We start from the raw sequence: 20,196 nt of genomic DNA, 5'->3' as shown, positions 1-20,196 counted from the left end.
TAGAATATGTCAGTTTCTCTTTTCAGTTTTGACAGATGGGGTGAGGGCAGAGAAAAGAATATCTGAGCTTGTGCTTTGCAGTGGGGACTCCAGAGGCTCCAAGGGCATCAAGGAAATTGGATGACACTGGGGACAGATGTCAGAGACTCCCTGATTCGGAGGTCAGCAGGTAGCAAGATGCGACAGCCACCTTGGTTATTAAGGGCTCAAAGGGTATTTAATGGAGCTGAATACGTCACTCCACTGACCCCTTCCTAGAATATTATCTTTAATGCACAAAATGAAACCCTTAGGATCCCAAGGGAACCAATTATACTGAAATACAGTTATCAGTATTTTTTAAAATTGACAAGGCTGTGACAGGGTAATAGGGTCTGGTGTACCAGCGAACAATTAGAAAGCTAGCTTGCAGTGGGTCTAATCAGTGATGAGTAAGCAATCACTGGAAATTCCAAACACAGTGTGAGAACATCAAAGATTCCTCTTGATGACCGTCTGGAATCCTTGCTCTCACAGGACTCATGTTCTCGTGAGGGAGACCCTCCCTGAAACAGAGAAATGTAAAATATGGTGATAAAGGCTGCAGAGAAGAATAAAGCAGCGAGAATGGAGGGATGGTGGGTACTGCATTAAACAGGGAGATCAGGGAGGGCTTCTCGGAAGAGGTGACATTTGGGTGGCGACTGGAAGGAGGGAAGGGTGAGAGGGCGGATGGGAGTGGTCGGGTGGGACTTTCCAGGTGGAGGAACAGCAAGTTCAAAGGGCCCTGAAAAGAGGGTTGTCTGAGGAACAGTGGAGAGGCCAGTGCGGCTGGATCTGAGGGATCAAGGGGGAGAGAGGGAGGAGAGGACAGAGGGAGCCTGCAGATCTTTCAGGGCCTTCTGGTCCACACTGAAGGCTTTGGCTTCTGCTTTGAGTGAAAGAAGAACAATGGAGAGCTGTGAACAGAGGAGTTTTCATGCACTCGTTTCCGTAATTATTATGATTACTTATAATTAAAATTAATATTGTTGGTGGTGTTACTATTTTATTATTGCTGTTTCCATGTCAGGAAGGGAGACAGGGGTGGAGTTTGAAGGCAGGACTGGGAACCCGCGCGCGCACCCATTTCGCAAAGGCACCGTGACTGTCTCCACCAGAGGGCGCCAGAGGCTGGGCGCCCGGTTTGGGGATGGGGGGGCGCCTCTTCCCGCCCCCCCTTCTCTGCCCCTCCCGTCCCTCCTCCCCGTTCTGGGCCCCACCCGGCTCAGACGGCTCCGGACGGGACCGCGAGCACAGGCCGCTCCGCGGGCGCCTCCGATCCCCGCGGGACCCCGCCCAGCTCTCCCTGCCCGGTCCTGCAGTCTGCGCGCCCCCTTGGTGAGTGACCCCCAACTGAGGCTGTCGCCTCCCAGCCTCCGCCCGCGGAGCCCTCGAGCCTGCCCTGGCTCTGGATCATTCCCCTGCTTGCCAAAGACCCTCAGTCCCCACCCCAGGCAGTGTGTAGGGGGTCTCTCAGCCCCCCGGAAACCTATCTCCCTCACTGCCCCCCACCAGTCCCTTCAATCTGTAGCAGTGTTCCCCACTCTCCTCCTCCCTTCGCGGGGCCTTCCTTGGGGTCTCCCTCCACCGCATTCATCCACCTCTGTTCCATTCCTCCTCCCACCCCAAAAGCTCCTCTCCTACCTCACCAACCCCACTGCCTGTCCAACCACCCCAAAGCGTCCTCGCTAAGATGTCCCCCAGGTCCCTCCCTGTGTAGGACACCGCCCAGGGCCCCCTCCCTCTGCCAACGTCCCAGGTCTTGGCTCCAGCCTCTCCTTCACCTTTCTGGCACACCCTCCCTGAATTCTCCCCCTCCCACATATGCACACACTTTGTTTTTTTAAAGCATGGTTATGATTTTATGGATTTTAACATATTGGATGTGCAGTTAGTCTGGGTGCTCAAATTGTCCCATCTTTGGCCAGTGGGAGTCCTGTCGAGCCGGGACTCTGTCCCTGTGACATGCCCCATCCCAGTTTGAGCACTTTCCCGCTATCTGACCCAGACTCACTTGTTCTTTCCCTGCCTCAGACCCGGAATTAGCCATTTCTCCCGGAAGCCTCAGGTTCTCTTTTAGTGGAAAATGGAATTTAGAGACCCCAATCTGACCAAAAGTCGGTTCTGTGCAGAGATCAGTAAAATTATAAGCATCCACTTAGACTGATCAAGGGGGAAAAAAGAAAGAAAGCAAAGACACAAATGAATGATAATTGAGAATGAAAGGGGGAGGGAGGACATCACTACAGATACTACAGTGAATGAAAGGCCAGTAAGGGGATGTAGTGAACACAGTCTAGGTGCTGGGGGTGCTGGTTGCTGCTGGGCTGGTAATTTGTCCTCTCCCTAACTCCTTAGATCTGTGATAGGAGTGTTGGCTCTGAGGTCAGGTTATCTGGAGTCCCAGCTTGAGCACGTACTAGCAAAGTGATCTCAGGGAAGTTATACTATCTTCCTGAACCTCTATTTCCTTATCAGAAAAGTGGGGGTAATAATAGCTTTACCTTACAAGGTTGCTGTGAAGATTAAATGAGTTAGAGCAGTTTCTGGCATGCAGTGATCACAAATGTTATTATTCTCATGAATGATAACATCATGATCTGGGGGGGACCCAGGCAGTGTTGAGTCTCATTTCTCATCCTTGGGCCCACGTGTTCAGCCACTCTGTCCATCCATTTTACAGTTCCAGGTCATGAAACCCACCATCCTCTCTGCCTAAATGCCCTTGTCACTCTTCAGGAAGCAGCTCAAAAGTCAGCCCAGGGGGCTTCCCCCTGTGGCTCAGCTGGTAAAGAATCTGCCTGCAGTGCAGGAGACCTGGGTTCGATCCCTGGGATGGGAAGATCTCCTGGAGAAGGAAACGGCTACCCACTCCAGTATTCTGGCCTGGAGAGTATGTATGGGAAAAGATTCTACAGGACACAACCAAGATCTGGTACAGCCAAATAAATAATAAACGTGAAAAAAAAAAAAAGTCAGCCCAGCCAGAGCTTTCCTAATCCTGTGATTGGTTCATCCTGTCCCCCTCTGGTGTCTACAAGTCTACCACCAGCTTTTCCCAGGCCTCGTTGATTGCTCCGTGCCCCGGTTCTCTCCGCACTGGAGGCTCCGAGTGTGTGGGGACTGGGCTCTGGTCTATTTTTGGATCCATACCCCTTGACACATGGTGTGATTTCAGTGAAAATTGCCAAATAATGGAAGGTGTGGGGACGGAGAAAGAAAAAGACAAAGGAATCCTTTTCTTCGGATCAGCTTCTGCATCCTTCCCCTTGTTTATCTCTTGGGCTTCCACCACCAATCTCGCTTCTTCCAGCATCTCTTTCTCTCCCTCCAGCTGGAATAATCACCTTCTTCCTCCTTCAGCCGCCAGCTCCTGCCATCCACCCTCAGTGCTCTCAGAAGCTCTCCCCCTCAACCCATCCCACCAGCCTTCCCCATCGATTCTACCTTCTGGCTCCCTTTCTTCTCCACCACCTCCTCCAGGCAGTCCCCCATCAACATCCTCTCCTCCCACAGGTAGCCCTCGCGCTGTGCATCTCCGTCAGAGCTCAGCGGGCAGCGTGCAGCCACCATGTTCAGCTGGCTGAAGCGGGGCGGGGCTCGGGGCCAGCAGCCGGAGGCCATCCGCACGGTGACCTCGGCCCTCAAGGAGCTGTACCGCGAAAAGCTGCTGCCTTTGGAGGAGCACTACCGCTTCGGGACCTTCCATTCTCCGGCCCTGGAGGATGCCGACTTCGACGGCAAGCCCATGGTGCTGGTGGCCGGCCAGTACAGCACGGGCAAGACCAGCTTCATTCAGTACCTGCTAGAGCAGGAGGTGCCCGGCTCCCGGGTGGGGCCCGAGCCCACCACCGACTGCTTCGTGGCTGTCATGCACGGTGACACTGAGGGCACCGTGCCTGGCAATGCCCTCGTCGTTGACCCGGACAAGCCCTTCCGTAAACTCAACCCCTTCGGGAATACCTTCCTCAACAGGTGTGCAGCCAGCAGCCCGGAGGGTGTCTTCCTGTCCCTGGCCCCCGTCTGTGTCCCATCCCCGCCTGTGTGTCTCTCCTTTTCAGTCCTAATCCCCTTCTCTCTACTAGAGCCTTCCTCTTCTTGCCTTCTCTCGGGGAGCAGTTAAGCCAGTGACGCCTCAGTTCGACTCCTGTCTAGCTGGGTGACTTTGGGCAAGCAACGTAACCTCTCTGTTTCTTATCCTCATCTGGAAAATGGGGATAACCATAGTCCTTCCTCCATAGGGCTGTTGTGGGGACTAAATGAATGAAAACATTCAAAGTGCTTAGAACAGCACCCTGCACAAAGTAAGTGCTCAATTAACATCAGCTGTTTTTTTTTTTTTTTTTTTTAATATAGTTCTTATTCTTTATCCTAATCTTCCTTTTCTCTTCCAAGATTCTTTCCCTCTCCGAATCTGATTCTCCTCCGTGCAAGTCCTGGGTTCCCTTCTCATGCGTCCCCTCCTCCTACCGGTCCCTGCATTGACCCCTGACCTTCCCTCTGCCCCAGGTTCATGTGCGCCCAGCTCCCCAATCAGGTCCTGGAGAGCATCAGCATCATCGACACCCCGGGCATCCTGTCGGGGGCCAAGCAGAGAGTGAGCCGTGGTGAGTGAGGCTGGGCTCCTGGGTCCGAGGGAGGAAGGCCCAGGGTGGCTGCTAGGACTGTGTGAGCCCTGGCCCTGAGCTAGCTGCGTAGCCGAAGGGAGCTGGTGGAAGGCTGTGACTCCTCCGAGCTGGCGCGCGCTGAAGGGTGGGGGAGGCGTGTGGATGAACACGTGTGAACCCGCTGCGGCTGCATGTCTGGGCGGGTCCGAAGGATGGAGGGGGAGAGACCAAGAAAGAGGGAGAGTCCAAGGTGGACAGAGATTCAGAGGGCGAGGCCGGGATCCAGAGAGATGATCCGGAAAGTGGGAGACCCAGCGAGAAGGCAGAGCCTGGCGGGGAGGCCCTGGGCTCCTGTCAGCGCCTGGCTCCAGCTCTGGGCCACGGTTGGGGCTGAGGAGGGCCCGGGACGGGGAGTCTGGGCAGGGGCCAAGGGCGGCCAGGAATTTATAAACAGCTGTGCAGGGAGAGCGGCGGGGGGAGGGGGTGAATTCCAGCGGGGCCTCCGGGTGAGCCCGGCCCCCACCCCTGCCCTGCCTGGCTCGGTCTCCGCGCCGCCCCCCCATCCCCCCTCCCCGCATTTCTGTCCCTTCCACCCCTGCCCCGCGAGGCCTCGGAGGCCAGAAACTGGGGCAAAGGAGGTTGCAGTGTGGGGCAGAGGGGACCGGGAGACGACGGCGAGGAGGCAGGGAGGCTGGGCCTCGCTCGGGCGAGGGCGCGGAGGGTTACCGGTGTCCCTGGTTGCTGCCCAGCGGGAGCCTGTCCCCGGGGAGAGAGGCAGGAGACAGCTGCAGAGGAGATCAGGGAGGGGGGAGGTGAGCTGCCAGCCCCATGGGGGAGGCAGGGGGCTGTGGGGGGGGTCCCTCGGGAGAGTCAGCGGGGGCCACTCCAAGCCAGGGCGGGGGTGCCAGATGGAGGCCCAAAGGAAGTGGGGGAGAGAACCGGGGTCTCTTTCTGTGGCTGCGGGAGTAGAGGAAGAGGAGGGTGTGTCTGTCTGTCTGTCTGTCTGTCTTGAGGGTGAGTGTGTGTATGAGTGTCTGTGCCCATGTGGGTCGCTAGGTGTGACTTTGGGCAGCTCCAAGGGCCTGGGGGTGGGGGGGGCGGGCTTGTGGGATTGTGTGTGACTGTGACTGACCGTGTCTCTGTAGGTAGTTGTATTGTGAAACGTGTGGTTGGTGTGTTGTGCAGGGGAACTTTTATTTGACTGTGTGGATCATTTGTGTGTGTCTGGGAAGGTGTGTGGGATTCCCAGGCGGCTCAGTGGTAAAGAACCCGCCTGCCAATGCAGGAGATGCAGATTTGATCCCTGGGTCGGGAAGATGCCCTGGAGGAGGAGACGGCAACCTACTCCAGTCTTGTTGCCTGGGAAATCCCATGGACAGAGGAGTCTGGCGGACTGCATCCATGTAACTGTGGGTGTGACTCTGAGGTGTCAGCGTTGTGCTCATGGTTGTACTTGTGTGTGGCCCTGTAGGACTGAGATGATTTTGTTAGATTAGGTATAACCACATCTCTGTATACAGTTGTGCCCTTGTGTGTACAAGTGAGGGTGTGTGTGTGTGCACAAGTGAGGGGGTGTGTGTGTGCACAAGTGAGGGTGTGTGTTTGTGCATGAGTGTATCTTTTGTGTAACTATATATGATTGCGTCTCTCGTTTGGTGGGTGTGCAGGTGTGCACAGGCTCGTTGTGTGCCTGCTGCTGTGTATCTGTTATGTTGTGTGGGTCTCACATTATCTTCACAGTTGTGTGACCCTGGATATCTGTGTAGGTTCCCAATTGCTATCGAGGGAGTGTGTGAGGGTCTGCATCTTGTAGCAAGTGACTCGGATGGTGTCCAGGTGTATGCTTGCTCCTGAGTGCACGTGTGCACGTGCATGTGTGTGTGCACTGATGGAACATGTGGCCTCTGTGTAGAATATCTGTGAATACACACGTGTGTGATTGTAGCAGAGGGGAGCCTTCTGGCAGGGTTCAAATCTGGCCTCTGCTCCTTCTCAGCTGTGAGACCTTGACCAAGCCACTTAACCTCTCCATGCCTTAGTTTTCCCACCTGTAAAATGGGAACATGATAGTCTCATGCCATACCTTGCTGCTCTCCCCAGTGGTCCAGTGGTTAGGACTCCATGCTTCCATTGCAGGGGTGCAGGTTCAACCCCAACGGGGGCCCAAGATCCTGTAGCCTGCATGCCACGTGGCGAGGCCAAAAAAAGAGTCAAAATGTGTGAGGCACTTAGAGCAGTGTGTGGCCCCCAGGAGGTGCTGGGAAGGCCCTGTGATGACCGCTTTCCCTCTGTGAGGCTGTCATCTGCACCTGGGGTGTCTGCCTGCCACGTCACCCATTCCCATGCTGACTCAACCTCCCTCCCTCCTCCCTCCCTGCGTGAGACACACTTTCCAAATCTGGATGTGTGTGTGTGTGTGTGTGTGTGTGGAGACACTGGGGACAGAGGAGGGGCCCTAGCTTTGGTCCCTCTGTTGACCTGGCCCTCCCTCCCCCCAAAACAGCGTCCCCCACCCATCCCATCCCATCCAGTCCCCTGTGGCTATAGGAACCTGCTTCCATTCAGGCAGGATGGGCCCGGCACAGCTCCCCGGCAGAGTGTAGAGGCCCCCAGGGCTGCGGCTCTGTGCTTCTGTGTCTGGAGCAAATGAACCAGTGGATTCCTTAACCACTCTGTTCCTCAGTTTCCCCTTTTGGAAAATAGGGGTCCTAAGAGTGCCTGTCTCCTGGAGTCGTTTTGAAGATTCAATGAGTTGAATCGGGGAGGGCATGAGGTGACTTCTGGTGAATCAGCGATGGCTCTCTGTCCCGCCAGTTAACTCCTCACTCCCCAGATCACCACTCAGTGTTTCCTCCTCCGGGAAGCCCTCCCTGACCACCCTCAGGCACACTCTTCCCCGGGCTCCTGCAGCTCCCTGGGTTTTCCCATCCTAGCCTCACCACTCTGGACGGTAAGCCCCGTAAGGACAGAACTGGGGCTATCTGAGCCACCCTGTGTGCCCAGCAGCTCCTGGATGGCTTCACCACAGCGTCTCACAGGCATCATGAGGAACTTTTGTGGATTGCTTGTCATGTGCCTAGCTCCGTGGGGGTTTTTTGTTTGATTTTAATGTTTATTTATTCGTTTGGTTGCATCAGGTCTTAGCTGCAGCAGGTGGGCTCCAGAGCGTGCAGGCTCAGTAGCTGCCGTGCGTAGTCACCCCACAGCATGTGGGATTTTACTTCCCCCACCAGGGATCGAACCTGTGTCCCCTGGTTTGCACGGTAGATTCTTAACCACTGGACCACCAGGAAAGTCCTTGGTTTTTTTTTTTTTTTTAAGTTTTATTGTATAATTTGCATGCCTAAAGCTCACTCCTTTTAAGTGTGTAGTTCAGAGCCAGGTACTGTTTAAGCTCTTCATATAGCTTAGCTCGTGTATTCTTTCCATCTTCACACAGTCCTAGGAGGTAGGTTCTATGATTTTACCAAAGAGGAAACAGAGGTTCAGAGAGGTTACTTGCTTCCTTAAGGTCACCTAGCTGATGGAAGCAGAGTCGGGATTCAAACTGAGGCCTTCCCGATTGCCAAGTCAGGGGGTCTCAACGGCTCCTCTCTGCTCTCCCAGGCATTGCTTGCCGCTGAATGAATGAGTGAATGAAGAAATGAATGGTGAAAGGAATGAATGAATGGGCCCAGGAGCCAGCTGTTGGTGGGATAGGTACCCTACGAAGGCAAGGACTTTGTGCGTTCTCTGTGGGATCCCCAGTGTCCAGGACAGGGCCCAGCACACAGGAGACTCTCGGTAATTTATTGTTAATAAATTTAGAATATTTAACATCTGCTATGGCAAGACTCTAACAAGGGCCCAAGTAAAATTTTCAGTTGCTGGATGGTAGGGTGATCAGACACATCTTGGGGAGGAGTTGGGGTTGATGGTGGCATTTGGGGGACTCAGAGGTCCACAGAAGTATAGGGAGTCTATTAGTAAACATTTCACTGTTTTAATAAGGGGACCGATGCAAGCTGCTAATATTTGCCCAAAGAATGAATGGAAAGGTGAAGGGGTGATTGTCCTCTGTAGTCAGATGGCTAGAGGGCCAGAGTGATGGGGAAATTCTGGAGGCTGGGGCCTGGAGCTATTTCCCACAGACAAAATTTTCAGTGGTTAACAACCTAAATATCTGTACAGTCCAGTTTGAGCCCAAAGCAATGAATGTCTCCCAGTGGCTGAAGGCTGGGGGCTGACCTCTGCTTTGGGGGACTGGAGCCCCTGTGACTCAGTGGTAAAGAATCCGCCAGCAGTGCAGGAGATGCAAGAGACGGTTGGATCCCTGGGTGGGGAAGATCCCCTGGAGGAGGGCATGGCAACCCACTCCAGTATTCTTGCCTGGAGAATCCCATGGACAGAGGAGCCTAGGGGGCTACAATCCACGGGGTTTCAGAGTCGGACGTGACTGAAGCGAGCACGTAGGCACACGCCCCTGTACCACCCTTCCCCGGCAGGCTACGACTTCCCGGCTGTGCTGCGCTGGTTCGCGGAGCGCGTGGACCTCATCATACTGCTCTTCGATGCTCACAAGCTGGAGATCTCGGACGAGTTCTCGGAGGCCATCGGCGCCCTGCGAGGCCATGAAGACAAGATCCGCGTGGTGCTCAACAAGGCCGACATGGTGGAGACGCAGCAGCTGATGCGTGTCTACGGGGCGCTCATGTGGGCGCTGGGCAAGGTGGTGGGCACACCCGAGGTGCTGCGCGTCTATATCGGCTCCTTCTGGTCCCAGCCCCTGCTGGTACCTGACAACAGGCGCCTCTTCGAGCTGGAGGAACAAGACCTTTTCCGCGACATCCAGGGCCTGCCGCGCCACGCTGCGCTGCGCAAGCTCAATGATCTGGTGAAGAGAGCCCGGCTGGTGCGGGTGAGCAGGGATGGGGGATGGGGAGGCAGCGGCCGCTCTTACCTTTCTCTGATCCTCCTCTACTTGGCTGCTGGTCCCTGATCTGGCATCAGCTATCTGAGGAGTTAGTTCACTAATCTGAGAAAGTTCTCCTGTTGTGCCTGGCCCTCTCTGCCAGGTGGTACTGGGAAGGGAGCTCTGACCACGGCAGTCCAGGGGAGAATACCGTTTCATCCCCAGAGTGACCACCCGGCACGGTCAGGGCTGAGAACTTGGGAGCCCAGGGGAAATCCTGGAGAACTTCTTGGAGGAGAGGGCATCTGAGCTGCAAACTGGAGGATTATGAGGATGAGGAGGGAAAAGGATTCTAGAAAATGGGGCCAGAAGAGGGGAAATGCCAGTGTTGAAGCCAGTGTAGATGGTGGGAGTAACTGCATCTGAGGGGTGGGGGTGGGGTGGGGTGGGTGAGAGTCAGATCACCCGGGACTGTGGTCTGGAACCTGTGCTTTGTCCCAAGGGCACTGGGGAGCCATGGAAGGACTCAGGGTAGGGGAAGGACAGGGTCAGACCCTCCCTGCCTTCTGCAGGGTGGATTCAAGGGCAGTAAGACTGGGTTCCCATACTAAGGAGGAGGCTGGGGACAGAGGAACAAGGAGAAGCCTGGATCAGGATATAGCCTTGGGGAAGGGGAGGGGAGCACTGGTTTAAGAGCGTTTCTGGAGGCCGAATGGAACATTCACAGGAGAGGCTGCCAGCCAGGCTGGAGGTGGGGCAGGAAGCGGAGCAGGCAAGGAGGCCTGGAAGATTATGGGAGGTGGAGGAGCCTGAGGTGTTGGTTTAAGGAGCAGCAGAGGTGGTGAGTCAGAGCCACCCCCCCCACCCCCCCCCTCCCCGCCCAGGAATCCTCCTTAGGAGGGAGCGGCCCAGTGTGGTCAGCTCCTGAAGCCTCCAGAAAACACCTTTCGCTCCTCTGCCCAGGCCCTGGACTGTCTCTGTCCGTCTCTCTAGATCTCCTCATTTCTACCTCTTTCTGTTTTTTTCTCTTTTTCTTTTTTCCCTCATCATTCTCTTTTCTCTTTCTCTCCTCTCTCCATCCTCTCCCTCCCTCGGTCTCCCCCTGGTTCACCCGCTTCCCCCACGGACCCGGTCCCGCAGGCCCCTCGGGGAAGCTGCTCCCGCAGTAGCGGGAGCTAGAACCCCAAGGTCCGTGGGACCGAGGGGCAGGGTGGGGCCGGACACCTGGTGCCCCCACCACGCAGGAGGCGGCTCCGGAAACCCAGACAAACCCCGGAGTCCCGGACCCGCGCCCAGGCTCAGCCCGCCCACCCACCTTATCTCTTCCTGGCACCTTCCCCCGCTTCCTCTCTGGAAAAGCCATTAGCGTTCTCCCTCCTCGCGTCTTCTGGGCTTCAGAAGAGCGGCCCTTAGGCCCCGCCCCCCACCCCCATTGGCCCGCTCTCGCAGGCCCCACCCACCGGCCTGGCCACACCCCTGTCCTGATTGGCCCCTTCAGACCTACCCCCTTGGCACCCACACCTACCCCCTTGCTCCTGCAGCTACTCTGTGGCTCCCCAGTTGCCCCTCAAGATACGGGATCTACTGTGACCGAGCCTCGGTGCCCTTCCTCTGCCCTGTGTCACCCGCTCATCCCCCGCCCCCCCGCCCCCGCCACACCTGGTCCAGCCATCACACAGCCGCCCACACCATTCACCTCTGCACATGTTTTTCCCCAACAGTACAAGGCCTCTCCTCACTCTTGGTAACTACCCCTCTATGCCTCAGTTTCCCTGTCTGTAACGATCTAGGATGTGGGTGAGCCCTCTGGCTCTGCCCTTTGTTTGAAGCGACAGCTGCTTTTTAGAAGGAGCGATTTCCATGGGCTGTGTGACGCTTGAGCACAGGTCAAGACCCTTGATGGGCAGAGTCTTGGGAGGTTCTAATTCTAAAGAGGCCAGGGTGCCCTGAGCCTTCCTACAGAGCTCTCTGAGGCAGCTCAGTAGCTTTCATTCCACAGTAACTGAGCGCCGACACTGTGCTCCTGTACTGTTCTAAACCCTGGGGATGCCGCAGGAAACAGAAGCAGATAGTTTCTTTCCTTGTAGAATTGCTTTTTAATAGGGAAGTGAGTATTAAACAAATTCAGCTCTAATACACTGAGTGTGATAAGGATTATAAAGAAACATGAAGCAGAGGAGAGACTGGTGGGCTATTTAAGGGACTAGGGTCATCAAGGAGGGTCTCCTGGAGGAGGTGACTCTTGAGCAGAGAACTAAATGAGGGGAAGGGGTGAGCAGAGTGGAGATATCGGGGAAACTGTACCCAGGCAGAGGGAACAGCAAGTGCAAAGGCCCTGAAACCAGGACATGCTTGAATATGGAGTCCAGGGTGGCTGGAGGAGACAGGATGGTGGAGATGAAAGGATATGAGGATTCAAAGCCAGCCAAGGTGTCACCAGAATGTTTAGCATTCTAAACCTATGACTCACTAAAAGGAATTTTTAACGAGTGTTTCTAATTGAACATTTAAGACCATCTCATGGGGAAGCACTCATGTACTGTCAAAGGTGCCCCCTCCCACCCCTGACCCTGACAGCCCTCAGTTTCTCTTTCCCGCAGACAACCCCCAGGAATAGTTTCTTCTGTCTTTTTCAAGATACATTCTATTTTCACTTAAGCATATCCATTTAATTATTGAGCTTCCTATTTAAAAAAATAGGGCTTCCCTGGTGGCTCAGATGGCAAAGAATCTGCCTGCAATGCGGGAGACCTGGGTTCCATCCCTGGGTGGGGAAGATCCCCTGGAGGAGGGCATGGCAACCCACTCCAGTATTCTTGCCTGGAGAATCCCATGGACAGAGGAGCCTGGCGGGCTACAATCCATGGGGTCGCAGAGTCAGACACAACTGAGTGACTAAGCACAGCACATTTAAAAACAGGACATATGAATGCTGGTTTTCTCTCCTCGTTTACTTTTTGATAGCATACGAGATTGTGGCTCAGAGGTTCTCAAGTTCACTGGTTTACTTCACAAATATTTCTTGAGTCTTTTCTCTGCACACTGTGCCAGCGCTGGGGACAGAGGAAACAAAAAGGTCCCAGCCCTCCTGGAGCGCATTCTGATGAAAGGAGACAGAATAAGTAAATAATGATGGATTGCGATAAGTGCTGTGAATGAAACAATGAAAGTAAAGATAGAGAGAAATTGGATGGTGGTGCTTGGGGCACCCGCTTCCCACAGGATGGTCTCTGAGGAGGTGACATCAGAAGGAAGCTGAAGGGTGGGATTTCCCCAGTGGCCGGGCTGTTAAGCCTCTGCCTTCCAGTGCAGGGGGCACGAGCTCAATCCCTAGTTGGGGAACTAAGAACTAAGATCCACATGTAGCCTGGTGCGGCCAAAAAAAGAAAAAAGGAAGCTGAAGGACTCAGTTGTTGGAAGACCAGGGCGGAATTCCAGGCAGAGGGTAGCATGTGCAAAGGCCTTGATGTAGGAGAGTTTTGCAGGCTGATTTTAAAAACAAAAGGAAGGCTGTTGAGGAAGCTTAAGCAGATAGGGGCAGGGGGCAAGGCATGTCAAGCAGTGCTTCTCAAACCTTTCCATCTCAGGACATCATCACACTCTTAAACATTATGGAAGACCCCAAAGAGTTTGTATATACACAGATTAGATCTTTCTGTATTAACCGTATTAGGACACTGAGGGAATTCCCTGGTGGTCCAGAGGTTAACACTTGGGGCTTTCACCGCCATGGCCTGAGTTCAGTCCCTGGTTAAGATCCCACAAGCCTCGTGGCGCAGCCCAAAAAAGAAAAAGTTAAAACTGAGAAACGTTTCACTTTCTCTCATAATATTAATTAACCAACAATACTTATATCAGCCTCACCATGAGGCTTGTAGGATCTTACTTCCCCGACCAGGGATTGAACCTGAGCCCTTGGCAGTGAAAGTGTAGAGTCCTAACCACTGGACCACCGGGGGTTCCCAAACAATACTTACATACTTAATAGTAGATAACAATTTATTATAAATGTTATCAATACATTATTGATCATGCCAATGTATATTAACAGATATTGATAGTCTTATCAAATCATTTAAAATAGCAAGAAAAACCTATTGCCTGTTAACCTAAGTAGCAGATGGTTTGGGCTTCCCTGGTGGCTGAGATGATAAAGAATCTGCCTGCAATGCAGGAGACCTGGGTTTGATCTCTGGGTCAGGAAGATCCCCTGTAGAAGGAAATGGCAACCCACTCCAGTATTCCTGTCTGGAGAATCCCATGGACAGAGGAGCCTAGTGGGCTCCAGCCCATGGGGTTGCAGAGTCAGACATGACTGAGCGACTAAGCACAGAAACACACAACAGATGTTTTATGAAAATTAACTGTTTTCCAAAACCCCCCAAAAAACAACTTAGAGAGGACAGTGGCCCTGTTTTGCATGTTTGCAAATCTCTTTAATGTCTGGCTTCAAAGGTGACATCTGGATTCGAACATCTGTTTCTACATTCAGTTAGTTGCAGTATCTTTTAGCCTTTAAAAATTCCACGATTCACTCAGGAGGGAATGAAGGTAAAAAAGACAAATAGCACCTCAGCATTCTTGTGAAAGTAGTTTTGAGTGTGCGACCCCCTTAAAGAGTCTTGGGGACCCCCTGGGGATTCCCCGGACCACACTTGGAGAATTGCTGCCATAAGGCCTTGGCGGCTGTGGGAGGAATTTTGCACTTGGATAAGAAGCAAATTGAAACTTGGGAGCAGTGGCTCATGGTCTGGCACTTGTTCCTAAAAAAACAAAAAACTCCAGCTGCTGCTTCACAGGGAAAGGATTGAAGGGGCCAGAGGGTGAGCCAGGAGTCCAGTGGGGTGACAGGTGTGTCCCCCACCAGGCAAGAGATGGTGAGGTGGGGAGAAATGGAAAAATGGGAGAGAGTTCAAAGGAGTTCAAAGGAACGACTGATGAAATGGATGTGACCAATGAGACTGCTAAGTCACTTCAGTCGTGTCCGACTCTGTGTGACCCCATAGACGGCAGCCACCAGGCTCCCCCATCCCTGGGATTCTCCAGGCAAGAACACTGGAGTGGGTTGCCATTACCTTCTCCAATGCATGAAAGTGAAAAGTTAAAGTGAAGTCGCTCAGTTGTGTCCGACTCTTAGTGACCCCATGGACTGCAACCTACCAGGCTCCTCCATACATGGGATTTTCCAAGCAAAGTTCTGGAGTGGGGTGCCATTGCCTTCTCCAATGAGAAGGGAGGATCAAATCAGGAGTAATTTCCAGATCTCTGGGCTCCACTGGGCAGGCAGAGGTGGGGGGGGTGCCATTTGCCTCCAGAGATGGGCACAGCTGAGGGTGACACGGCCGGGCGGGGCCTGAATTCCACCGCGGGCGTCCCCGGGATGGAGCTGTCCAGGAATGTTGACAAGGCAATCGGCTCTGAGTCGAGCTCCAGGGAGAGGCCGAGGCTGGTATGTAGACTTGGCAGTGGACATGGAGGGATGTTGAAGCCACAGGAGGGGCTGAGAGGAGAGGGGAGAGCCCCTGTACCCACGGCAGCAGCAGCTCGCCTGTAACTGTTAGAAATTCATACTCTCAGGCCCCATGCCGGACCTGGTAACTTGGAAACTCCAGCCAACCCATGTTTTAAGGAGCCCTCCTGGGTGACAGAGGCAGGCTCAGGCAAGAACTCTCCTCCCTACAGGTTCACGCCTACATCATCAGCTACCTGAAGAAGGAGATGCCCTCCGTGTTTGGGAAGGAAAACAAGAAGAAGCAGCTGATCCTCAAGCTGCCCGTCATCTTCGCCAAGATTCAGTTGGAGCATCACATATCCCCTGGCGACTTCCCGGACTGCCAGAAGATGCAGGTGGGTGGACGCCCAGGAGGGAGGGGTAAGGGGTGATGGGAAGGTCAACTCCCATAGGCTCAGGATGGGGCCTTGAAAACTAGAGGGATGGATGGCAGGTTCCTGAAAGCACCTCCCACAAATGGTTCCGTGAGAGTATGGTTGTGTGAGTTAGGATAAGGGAGTGAAGAGAAAACCCAAAGTAATAGTAGCCTAATTAGGACTAGAAGTTTATTTCTCTCCTTCATAAATATCCTGGAAGATGGTCCAGGGCTGGTTTTGTGCTTTACAGAACCAGTTCTCTTCTGTCCATGCCTGGCCCATTCTCCATGCCTGGCCTCCAGGCCCAAGAACTCCTCATGGTACAAAATGGCTGTGGAAACTCCAGCCATTGTGTCTGCATTCCAGCCAGCAAGAAGTGCGGGAGGGGGGAATTAATGGTACAATCTCTCTAAGAACACTTTTTAGAGCAGTGCCATCCAATACTGCTTTCTATGATGATGGAAATGTTCTATTCTGTGCTGTCCAATGTAGTAGGCACTAGCCACATTAAACCTGAAATTTTAGGTTTTAACTAATTTAAATAACCATATGTGGCTACTATATTGAACAGGGTAATTCTGTATTTGCAAGTGCAACCTGTGCTGACTTCTGGTTGGCCAGAACATAGTCACATGGCCACAGTGCTGCAAGGGAAGCTAGGAAGTGTAGTTTTTCCTCTAGGTGCTTAGGTAACTCAGGGATTCTATACTGAGGAGGAAGGGAAGATGGATATTGGGGGATCACTGAAGGCTCCTCCTATGTTCAGGCCTAGGATTAACCAGTGACATGGAAAGCACTGGGTCTGGGGGTGGCAGCCTGGGGTAGATGGAGAGCCGCTGGAGGTGGGCCCGGGCAGGAGCAACCATTGGACATGGGGACAGAGATACGAGCTCAGGCATGGAGATGAGGACTAGCCCCTTGCCCAGGCTCTGCTTTGAGGCTGTGTTGGGGTGATACTCAAAGCCTGTGACCTTTGGGTTTGCGATGTTTCTACTCCAAGACTGAGGAATTATAGTACAGTGAAATTCCTCTTGGCCACTGACTAGCTCCATGAACCTGTGCAAGTCACTTACCTTTCCTGAGCCTCAGTTTCTTCAACTGGAAAATGGGCATCATCCTGATTGTATCTACCCTGAATGCTGAATTGACTGGTGTTAGTGACTTCCTTAGGACAGTATCTAGCACTGAGTTTGGGCTGGATCAAGGTTTCTTAACCTCTGAGCTACTGACATTTGGGACTAGATAATTCTTCACTGTAGGGGGCTGTCTTGTGCATTGCAGCCCCCTGTGTTTAGCAGCATCCCTGGGCTCTACTCACTAGATGTCAGTAGCACTCCCAAATTACGACAATCAAAAACATCTCCAGATAGTGCCCACTGTCCCCTGGGGGATACCACCATCCCTGGCTGAGAGCCGCTGGACTCGATAAAGAGCAGCTGTGAAGATTACAGCTACGTTTACTGAGCACTTGATCCAGATGAATTCATTTAGCCTTTGCCACCTCCCAATGAGGGCAGTGCTAGTTCTCAACCTGTTTTACACATCTGAAAACTGACAGGGAAACCAGAGAGGTCAAGTCACTTTCCTGAGGATGCACAGCTCCCAAGTTGGGTTGGAACCTGGGCAGTCTGGCCTTGGAGTCCTTCTCACTCACAACCATCACACCCCTGTCACTTTTTTGTTGTTATGATTTTTTTTCTGGCTAGGCTGGGTCTTCATTGCTGCTCAGGCTTTTCTGTAATTGTGGCGAGCGGGGGTTACTCTGGTTGTGGCGCATGGGCTTCTCACCGCGGTGGCTTCTCTCGTTTCGGAGCACAGGCTTCAGTAGTTGCTGCACCTGGGCTCAGTAGTTGCGGCTCTCAGGCTCCAGAGCACAGGCTCAATAGTGTGGCACTTGGGCTTAGGTGCTCCGAGGCATGCGGGATCGTCTCAGATCAGGGATCAAACCCGTGACTCCGGCATTGGGAGACAGAGCCTTTACCACTGGGCCCCACCAGGGAAGCCCCCACACCCTTGTCTCTTTATGGTCTCTTATGATCTTTATATACCTTGGCTCTGGAAATTTAACGTGGCGCCAGAATGTGGATTAGTCTTTGCAGCGACTGTCCTGGTGCAACTGACTTAGCAACGGTGCACGTGAGGAGCAGGGTGACCACAGACTCTGCCCAGCAGGGGCTCAGCTCTTGCACCAGATGACTTCTTGCCTGGGGCCAGGATTTGGGGGTGGGGTGGGGTGGTGGGGGCGGTCCCAGGATCTCCTGATGACTTGTCCATCCCAAACCTAACCACCAAATAAGGAGCAAGCCGCTTAGCCCTTTCTGTGTGGTGGGGTAACAGAGCCAGTAGGGTGGCAGGAATTGCATTTTCTTAATTTGCATGATGGTCGGGGGTGCTGGCTGGGCGCTGGGGTGCCTAGCGGGTGGGCAGGGCTGAGGCTGTGCTCTGGTAAAGCTCATGTCACCATGTTGAAATCCTCCTCCACTGGCTGGCAGATGGCTGCTGCTCTGAGTCAGAGGTCCCTGTTCTCCCTCTCGTCCAGTGAGTCATGGGGCGGTGGGACCTTGCTGCCAAGTCTGTACTGAGTGGTGGGTACTCAGGTGAATTGGGGTGTTCCCCCATAATCAGATACTTCTGCCCGTCTCCATCAAGAGCTGCCTGAGTGTCCTGGAGCCAGCATGGGGCTGGGGGACCTGGGGATGGTGCCTCCTGACTTCTCTGTGTCTCTCCCTCCGCCCCTGCCACCTCCCTGCAATCAGGAGCTGCTGATGGCTCATGACTTCACCAAGTTCCACTCGTTGAAGCCAAAGCTGCTGGAGGCCCTGGATGAGATGCTGACCCACGACATCGCCAAGCTCATGCCCCTGCTCCGGCAGGAGGAGCTGGAGAGCACGGATGTGGGTGTGCAGGGGGGCGCTTTCGAGGGCACCCACATGGGTCCCTTCGTGGAGCGGGGGCCTGATGAGGCCCTGGAGGACGGAGAGGAGGGCTCGGATGATGACGCCGAGTGGGTGGTGACCAAGGACAAGTCCAAGTACGACGAGATCTTCTACAACCTGGCGCCGGCCGACGGCAAGCTGAGTGGTACCAAGGCCAAGACCTGGATGGTGGGCACCAAGCTCCCCAATTCCGTGCTGGGCCGCATCTGGAAGCTGAGCGATGTCGACCGCGACGGCATGCTGGACGACGAGGAGTTCGCCCTGGCCAGCCACCTCATCGAGGCCAAGCTCGAGGGCCACGGGCTGCCCACCAACCTGCCCCGCCGCCTGGTGCCACCCTCCAAGCGGCGCCACAAGGGCTCAGCCGAGTGAGCCAGCCCCCCGCCCCACCCTCGCCTGCCCGTTCTCCCTCCCTCTCGCCCTGCTGTGGCTCCCCAGCTCTGGATGGCTGCACACACATCTCCACCCCCGCCCACAAGCGCGCTCCCTGCCCACTCTCCCAGCTGTAAGGATGGGGGTCCCTCTGCCCCCACCCCCCACCGTCAAACAGTGGGGACCAGGGGAGGGGCAAGGCTTCTCTGCCCACACTCCACGCCTATAGCCTCACGTTACACGTAGCACGTCATTCCGACACTAACACACGGAAGCACCCATCCGTGCCTCATTCATTCACGTATTTATTGAGCACCTTCGATGTTCAGGGCTCTTTCTAGACACTGGGGAGTAAAACAGACACATTTATCTGCTGCTCTCATGGAGCTGACATTCTCAGGAGAGAGCATGCCTAAGGGTCACTCACACTCAGACACACACCCAGCCCCAACCAGTCTGATCCCTGGTTCTGAGCGAGACCCCTCGCCTATCCCCATAAGTGAGCCGCCGCTTGGTTGAAATGACTAACACAGGGGCCCCACCGCCCCACTTCCTCTTGCCCATCGGGGCAAGGCCCCTTCACCCCATCGGGTCCTCAGGACCACCGGGGGCTCAGAGCCGGGAGATGCAACCTCCTACTTCCTCCGCGGGACCCCTCTTAGCCCCGCCCCCCATTCCGGCCACACCCCTTTCTTGACTAAGGATCCTCAGTTGACGAAAAGCCCCCTCCACGCCTGTTCCTCCCAGACCCGCGCACACTCTGAGGCCTTCTGTCCTCTACTGCTCACCTGCTCTGGACTGAAAGCCTGGCCTGCTACCTGCCCCCCAGGCTCCCCACAACTGATGGTCTGCATTTTAGACGGCGGGGGCACGGCCTCTCCGCCCACCGTCCATATTTAAGTGGAGCCCCTGCCAGATAGGAAAGCCCCAGGACGTCATTTTAGTCCCCTTTTCAGGGACGTCGTGGGGGGAGGGGTTCTTGGTGCTACAGCCCTCCCTCCCCTCCCCTAAAAGGAACTCTCACCTCCCACTACACACACCTTTCCCTGCCTTCAACACACTTTAGTGCTTGACCCTGGTGGGGGAGCCCACGGAAAAGATGGGGGGAAGAGCGAAATAGATGGGGATGACGCCCGCTCCAGGGAGCTCGCTGGGATTTCCACGCCCATCACCCCTCGCCCCGTGCCCCGGAGGGGACTGTGAACGGAACAGCGTTCCCAGAGTGCAAATAAAGCCAAGGCTTCTTTCCCAGTGCGAGTCTGGCTGTCTTGGGATGGGATGAGGGCAGGGATCGCTCTCGGCCCAAACCCCCTGGGGAAGGACGACCCTGGGCAGGACTTCACGGCGGGGAGCGAGGCGGAGGGGTCCCTCAAGCTCTCAGGGGCGGAGGTGGAGGCCATGACTCAATGCATCGGGAGCCTGATGACTCAGGCCTGGGCTGGGGGCCAGACCGACATATTTTCCGTAGAAAAGTTACTCTGGGGCCCTCCCTCTGGGACAT

General features: G+C 54.6%; 1 protein-coding gene across 1 annotated transcript; it reads left to right on the top strand.

Moving 5' to 3' along the window:
* Nucleotides 1-1,220: 1,220 nt before the first annotated feature.
* EHD2 (EH domain containing 2) lies at nucleotides 1,221-19,946 on the top strand. The gene is made up of 6 exons (XM_005900922.3): nucleotides 1,221-1,359; nucleotides 3,538-3,996; nucleotides 4,531-4,628; nucleotides 9,113-9,525; nucleotides 15,202-15,366; nucleotides 18,144-19,946. Exons 2-6 carry the CDS (start codon nucleotides 3,593-3,595, stop codon nucleotides 18,693-18,695), a joined length of 1,632 nt encoding a protein of 543 aa, XP_005900984.1. The 5' UTR covers nucleotides 1,221-1,359; nucleotides 3,538-3,592; the 3' UTR covers nucleotides 18,696-19,946.
* Nucleotides 19,947-20,196: the final 250 nt, after the last annotated feature.

The sequence above is a fragment of the Bos mutus genome, chromosome 18, assembly GCF_027580195.1.
Source record: "Bos mutus isolate GX-2022 chromosome 18, NWIPB_WYAK_1.1, whole genome shotgun sequence".
NCBI lineage: Eukaryota > Metazoa > Chordata > Mammalia > Artiodactyla > Bovidae > Bos > Bos mutus.
Note: the sequence above shows the minus strand (reverse complement) of the source record. Positions and strands in the feature narration are given on the sequence as shown.